Below are 7689 nucleotides of genomic sequence, written 5' to 3'. Positions count from 1 at the left end.
TGGGTGCCTGGGCAGGTCATCATCCCACGAGGTCCAACAGATAGACATGGGGGGCGGGACCAAAATCGAATTCGTCGGATCTGAGCAGATCACCGTGTGGGTTCCCTCGTACATAGTTCGGATGCTGAGTTGTTTTGTTGTTGTTGCCGTCAACGACCTCATGTCAGCTAGGTAGGGGCAAGTGAGGCACCCAGCGAGGCTGGAATTTTCAGAGGTGTTTGGATGCATTGTGGTGTTTTCGTAGTGGTGGCCGTGAGAGCCACGAACTCGCGTGTATGTAGGCAGCATTACTCATACGAGCATGTTGGTATTTCAGCTTTCGGTAAATCCGAGTCTCCCCCAAAATGACTCCGGCTCGAGATTCAAGTTAGCGCCAGTACCCTGTACTCGAGAAAAGCCCAGGGGCGTGATGTTCGAGGGAGAGTTTTGTGGATGAACGCCGCTTGAGCCCTTGAGCCCTTGAGCCCTTGAGCCCTTGAGCCCTTGAGCCCTTTGGCCCTACTTTATTATGAGCGATTGAGCATGGGGCCTTCGGGTGGCTTAAACCCCCCGACTACCCCAGACATCGAAGTATCGAATGCTCTTACTCCGTCTCCGTACCTCACCCTGTACCACGTAATGTACATACTCCATACGGCTTTTGTACAACTTCTATCTATCACGGCAGTTCATACTCGATCCATGGATTGTACCGTCAGACCGACTCAAACACAGATCCGGACTCGTGCTCCCTGATACAAGGCCAAAAGGAATAAAACGATGATTGAAATACAGATGTCATGGACGTGAGTTCACTCGTGACGGAGACCAGCAAAGCACGGATGGGAATAATTTTTTTAACCTTTTATAATCTCAGGGCATCGGAAGAAGTCCGAAGCAGGTACACAGATTAACGTTCCGTGTCAAAGGAGAACGAATCCACCAAGGTGATACCACGATGGGGTCTTGGATGGGGCCAGCGTCACCCATCCACATGCATCTAAGCAGGTATCGAGGTAGCCAATGGCGTCTTTCCGTAAGTCCGCGTGTGAAAGCCTCATGGGTGCCTCATGCTACAAGACTCGGTGCGAGGTATCTAGCGACGAAGTGGCATTGTAACCACAGTGGCGCTACTGTACACAATTCTCGGAAGTCCTTGTTTGCCCTTGGAATATCTGAGATAGGCGCCTTACCATTCGATTGCTTTTGCCAGGCAGAAGCAAAAATTAATGGGCAACCTTCAAGTTTCAGGACGACGATGGTGGCGCCTGGCAAAAAGAACCGGCAACGATTCTAGATTATTATTGCGGCAGCGTCGCCTCGGTTGCATTTCGAGAGGCGCGTTATCTGACATCACATGCGCTATCCAACCAATCGCACTGAAAGAGATACCGAGTGCAAATTGGAGGAGAACCATATCGTGATGAAAAGTTACATGTGAAAACGCCCAGTGTCAGTGGAGGTTGGTGGTGATTTTATGCAGTAGCTGATAGATAGAATCAATTAATGAAAGCTTTTGGAGGATGAGTCAGTCGCACTGATTACAGTTGCACCAATCGCAGACTAATACTGTAGCGAAACAGTACTCCTAATCCGTACCCCGTACTCCATAACTTGCAGCACTGCTATCTCTTCAGAGCCGTACCTAGGTACCTAAGGTAGTCTAGGGCCTGTATGAAGTATCTCTTGCCTTACAGTACAAGTACTCGAGGCGGGTGGCACCCAGCATGGTGTGTCGAGACTCGCGAGTCGTGACTTCGCCCCAAGGTACGTACTGTACCCACCGGAGCCTCCCGTACACTCCGATTCTTTTTCGTGATCCGTAGAAATCCGAAGTCAATAATACCCAATCAGTACGAAAATTGGATTCTGTCTGACAGAAGACAAGTGGAGAGGTGGGATGTAACTCAATCCCCGAGGCTCATCCATTTTTGCTCATGGCACCTTCCCAGCGGTACTTGTTCGGCTCCCCTACGTTGTCCCCAATCTTTCGTCGTTTGGAACTCTACCGAGACTCTTCATTATGGATGGACTCGTCATAGAATAAGGCACTGACTAGTTAATACGCTTCTCCGCTTAAACAAGGAGAGGGAATTTTTGGAATTTCCCCCCTTCAGCACCTCTGAGCGGGCCAGCCACTCCGCCAACGCCCACACCCGCAATGGCTCGGTACACCCACGCCCACGCCGACAATCACGTCATCCAAGGCGCGGTGGAAGGACCGATCGTTCAGGAACCGTCTTTAGAAATCTCAGCAAGTGCCCGTGAGTGCAGGGCTCTTGCCATTCCCAGGCCCCGCCCACGCCGAACCCGGGCCTTCCCCATATTATTTGTTGGACAGGCGTGGCTTGTCGACTATTGCATTCGCAGCCCCTTGCCTGAAGCAGCAAGTCACTGCCTCAATTTGTTCCGAGTAACCTGTCTGTCATCCCTACCATACACATTTGATTGTGGACCAGCAGTTTCGTCTCATTTGCCCCAAGGGTAGGAAGTAGTCTGTACAAGGTACGGACATCTTGTACTTGGGACTCCGTACGGGTGGGGGCCTGTATTATGTATCACTGCCCCAGGACATCCATACGTGGACTGACAGCAATGCATCGTACGGCAGAGTAACCAGGTACCCTTCATACCGACTCTGGAGTATGGATAATAATATGGTCTGGGGGTTTTGTAGAGGGACCTAGCTTCTAAGCTACTACTTGTTGTATTCCGTACGGAGCACAACCATCGACAACTCTAAACCATTGAGACTGGCCCTCGGTTCACGGTTCACGGTGAAAGTGACGGCAAAACAACGTGGCCCGTACTGTTTCATTCGGGAAACCGTCATCCTAGGTCCCTGGGTTCAACTTGTTCCCTCGGCCCTGTTCTCCTGACTTGGGTATGAGGTAGCAGATATCAGGCAGCCCTCGGCCCTTTCTTTGAGTGACGCCTCCCTTGCCCCAAACACCTGTCAATACTTACCCAAGCGTTGTCTCCAGACAAGAGATTACCTTGGTACATACCTAGCCTAGTACAGGACAGCACAGCACAGCACAGGTGTCTCTTTCAGCTGGGGCCGATAAGGACTACGAGTACGCTAACTGGGTGCCCGGTGCCGACACAATTTGCATGCCCAAGCCAACTGGGTGTACGACTCAGGCCCAACTCAGGCCCGAGGGACCAACCAAGGACAGCAGCCACCACGACATCATAACTGAGCGCCTTGTCGCCCAAAACGCTGTTCTGGGGCCCGTCCTAGGTGCTAGGTACTTAGTATTTTACCTCGTATTATTGGTACCGGCCTCTCCTACTCCTGTATTGGCTGGGCATACCGAGCATCTCGTACCCTCCCTGCCGTTCCCTGGCACCCCCCAGAATGCGACATTCGGAGTGAAAGGGCTGAAGTGAAGTGGGTGCTCCCCCCGGCCTTCCCCCCAAAGCAGCTTCCTGGATCGCAGCTCGCCTCTTTCTCCTTCTGCATCCTTCCGTCAGAATCCAAAGGAAAAGGAAAGAGCCGTGACAGACCAACACCCCAACTCTATCTATCCACCCTGTCTCATCAGCATCAAGACCCCTGCTCCCCCCGGTCTCCAGTTTCCAGTCCGCATTGCCGGATAATTTCCATTGCGCACAAACCAAACTCAACCCACCTGAAAGTCTCGCTCTTGTCAAGAGTCAAGACGCTCAAGAGACTTTCCAATTCTCCAAAAGCGCTGCCGGCTTATCCCTCATTCCTCATCGATCCCTCCTCCCTCTCAAAATCTCGCATTTCTGGTATCTCATCCCTTCGTCACCTTCTTTCCAACCCCCCGACCACACATTCATTCTCTGACCACACCTTACCACACCACACCACACCACCGTACACCGTCCACTCTAAATCTGCCCACACTATTAGTCCACTTTCCGTATCATCTGCGCCTTCGCCCTTTCCGACCCCAGGTTGCCCGAGCCTGTACATGCGTCACGTCGACTTTCCTTGGGCCTAGCGGATGATTCACCCCACGATAAGCGATCATCTTGGGGAACAAATTGCGTCCTTGCTCGAATGCAACGCTCTTCGTCTGCAGTAGACTTTACTGCCCTTCTCAACCCTTCTCCTCCACCTTCCTCCCTTTCTACTCCCATCACGCCTGCACCAGAAGACAGCACCCCAACCTCAATTTCAACCTCAACTCCATCTGACTCCAACATGGCTACCGCCGTCGGTCTTATGCCTACCGCCGTGGGCAATCCAAATAATCCCGAAGAGAGGCAGGACCTCCCTCGGCCTTACAAGTGTCCCTTGTGCGACAGAGCCTTTCATCGTCTCGAACATCAGACCAGGCACATCCGTACTCATACTGGAGAAAAGCCTCATGCCTGCCAATTCCCAGGATGCAGCAAGCGTTTCAGCCGATCCGACGAATTGACCCGGCACTCGCGCATCCATAACAATCCTAACTCGAGGAGGAATCAGAAGACTCACCAGGTCGCCGCCGCCGCCGCCCTCGCCGGCCTTCAGGACGGCACCAATCCCAATTTTGCAGCCCAAGCACAGATGTTGCCTCCTCCCAACAAGGCCAGCATGCCACGATCCGCACCCACATCCGCCGCTGGCTCTCCCAATGTCTCACCACCTCATTCTTTCGCCATCCAGGCTGGCCATAATTCCCATGGCCCATCTCACCTGAGCCCATTTGGCCGCATCGATGACAGGGGAAACTCAATGGACATCAATCTCCTCGCCACTGCTGCTTCCCAAGTAGAGAGAGACGAACATGTTACGAGAGTTCCTTATCAGCATCAACATCATCTCTTCAGCCATCGCAATTATAATAGCAATGGGCGTCTACCATCGCTTTCAGCCTATGCTATTTCTCACTCTATGTCGAGATCTCACTCTCAAGAGACTCATGAGGATGATCACCGAACGAAAAGATCGAGGCCAAACTCCCCTCATTCGACAGCCCCATCTTCTCCGACTTTCTCGCATGAATCAATATCGCCAACACCCGACCATACACCACTCGCTACTCCTGGTCATTCTCCACGTCTTCGTCCGCATGGTAGCGATCTCCAGCTACCTGGCCTTCGACACCTCTCACTGGGACACACTCCGTTGCTAGCACCGATGGAGCCTCAAGCAGACGGATCATATACCCATATTCCCCCCCCACAGCATACTGGCCCTTCCATTGCGGATATTGTTACTGGCACTCAGCGAAAACTACCAGTTCCGCAACTTCCTAAAATTGGATTGTCAGATATGCTCAACCCACCAAGTGGTCTGAGTTCAGGGGAATCTAGCAAAGCCGCCTCTATCAACGGCGACATGGCAAGATGATCGCTTTAACGAACATAGAGGTACACGAGGTCTACAACGCCGTTAACGGCACGACTTTAGTTATGTGGAGATGTACCACTTTCTTCACTCAAGTTTTCTTTGTCTTTCGGAGTTTCAGATTGAGGTTTTGTTTTTTTGTGTGCTTTGGGCGATCAACGTCAATGAGCCGATCGGGTATTCAATTAGGATAGAATAACAGCAAGGAGCAAGGTATAGACGGATCAGGATCATCACGGAATGCGCCACACGATTGCGCGAAATAGATGGTGTTTGTTGGAGACTGATTCAAATCGGGATCTTGGTTTTCAGTCAGGCAACAGGCGCTCGCAACGTGCAGAGCAGCCAATCCCACGTTTACATGTGTAATTTCAGATATAGTAGCCCAATTCAAAGGTCCATACAAACAAGATCCTGTTTCCTGTATACACTAGAGGACGCCTTACAGACTGCTGGGGATTGGGCAGTGCGTACCGAAGAATGGTCCGTTGCGTTTTCTGCCTCATTCTCATTATTCATTATTGATTGTCCATTCTTGGTGCAGGCCTGGGTGACCGACTTCTCGCGTCATGCTTGCCCAGTGATTGCCATTCTACTTAGCACCACTCATTTCGCTGCAAGAACAGCCGAATTGCCATCTAGTTCCCGCTCATGCCAACTATGTCGTTCTGTTACGTTCGAGGGCTGAGTCACATTGCATACACTGGCGTCCGTTGGAAAAGATTGCTCGCACATTTCAGCCGAACCCCGGACTCGCTTGGGACGGGGAGGATCAACGCCTTGGAGCTGTTGGTCAACCTCCGACAGCCCAAAGCAAGTATCTGCGGTCGGGTCTTTTCACAGAAACACCCAGGCAAACACGTCGGACAAGGGGGGGACTGCGGTCACTCAGATCACCTGCAGTACGGAGTACCATTCGGAACGCTCAGCTTATCAGCCTGTGTAACTGTCTCCCCCACACTATGCAGGGCTCATCTGATACATCACTACCCAGTCACTCTGATGGCAGAATCTACTGGCCCAGTCTTCGGCAGGCATTACGCTGATGGAATGACAATGAAAGCATTTGCGGCGGTCAGAGACTTTGGGGGGAAGGGATGGAGATCAGAGACAATCCACCCGCGCTCAAAGCATCTTCTGTCTTTCGCGAGAGGGCCAATGTTCCGCACATTTGGCGAAGTTTCCCCAGACCATGAAAACTCCCAATTTGTCTGCTTCCTAAGCCGGGGTAAATCGTGGAGCCCCGAGCCCTCGCTCCGAGGATCTTCGTGGAGTCAGGAATGCGAGGCTTCCGGAATACGAGGAACGACTTGTCCTGTCCACTGCCAAGTTCGTAATTACCAAAATGCACACCAAGAAAGCCAGCAAAAGGCCCACCGGAATTTACAATCCTCTCTCTCCTTTTAAGAACTCTGACCCATAAGGCACTGAAACCTTGGGGAGTTGTCTAGCGATGATGACGTTGACGGCGTTGACGGATCAAAGGATTGGCATGTATGTACGAGGTATGGTCATGGATAAAGTACAGGAAAGGAGGCTCCGCTGCCCAACATACGAGTAGAATTCGCCCCGTGCTCGTTTGGGATAATGAATACACCAAATCTCCCCTTCGACTTGAGGGGATTGTCCGAATGCTGTTGGCCCAACGATAAGAATGTGACAGAGCATGGGCCATCCAGTCTGTGTTGTCCATGTCGCGGGACTATTGACCACCAGGCCAGGCAGTGGGGACAAGGTTGCAAGACAGTTTTGATCGACAATCTTTTCCACAGACTAACCTACTGGACTGCTTTGTTGCCAGCTGGTCCAACATTCCATTTTGCCGGCTTGCGCGTCTGATCCGGGCTTGTCTTGGCTTATTTGCAATCATCCCCCGGGTCGGAGACTCAGAGTCGGTCACGCTCGGACAAACTACTCACGATTCCATGTCTATGCCACGATGAAATGGGAGCTTGGATCCATTGTTCTGACATTGCGGAGCGACTGACAAGGTGTGATCGAATCTCTGCGGTCGCAGTTCTCGGCAGTCAAACGGCAATCCAAGTTCTCTGACTTGCGAGTATGTACAAGATCCTTCGGCGGCCTTCCGGATGGCCTATCCTGGTGGTAGGACTCGAAGCGGCACCCACCTCCTGGTCTGCTCTCATTATTTGTCTCGGGCGGATCCAAACGTCTTTATCCAGGTCGGAATATACATTGTACTATCAACGAGATGAGCAGTCTTCGTGTCTACCAAGGATGGGAAACGATGCGCCACCAACCCCGTCCAAGGCGTGATGCCTACTCAAGTTACTCCGTACAGTGTCTCAAACAACACCCTTTCAAAAGCCAGTGGTAGTGGGCTTGGGTAAGAAGGTTAGATGAGTTTTATCACTCCCAGCCTCCAGGCATGAGAGTCGGGC

General features: G+C 51.9%; 1 protein-coding gene across 1 annotated transcript; it reads left to right on the top strand.

Annotated features, from left to right (window-relative positions):
• Positions 1-4156: 4156 nt before the first annotated feature.
• A1O9_04574 (DNA-binding protein creA) lies at positions 4157-5290 on the top strand (the record flags this gene model as incomplete). Its single annotated transcript, XM_013406864.1, has 1 exon — positions 4157-5290. The coding sequence occupies one exon, from the start codon at positions 4157-4159 to the stop codon at positions 5288-5290; it is 1134 nt and encodes a 377-aa protein (XP_013262318.1).
• Positions 5291-7689: the final 2399 nt, after the last annotated feature.

This window comes from Exophiala aquamarina (genome assembly GCF_000709125.1).
Source record: "Exophiala aquamarina CBS 119918 chromosome Unknown aczIA-supercont1.3, whole genome shotgun sequence".
In the NCBI taxonomy this organism is placed as follows: domain Eukaryota; kingdom Fungi; phylum Ascomycota; class Eurotiomycetes; order Chaetothyriales; family Herpotrichiellaceae; genus Exophiala; species Exophiala aquamarina.
The sequence above is the reverse complement of the archived record's forward strand: the minus strand, read 5'-3'. Positions and strand labels throughout refer to the sequence as shown.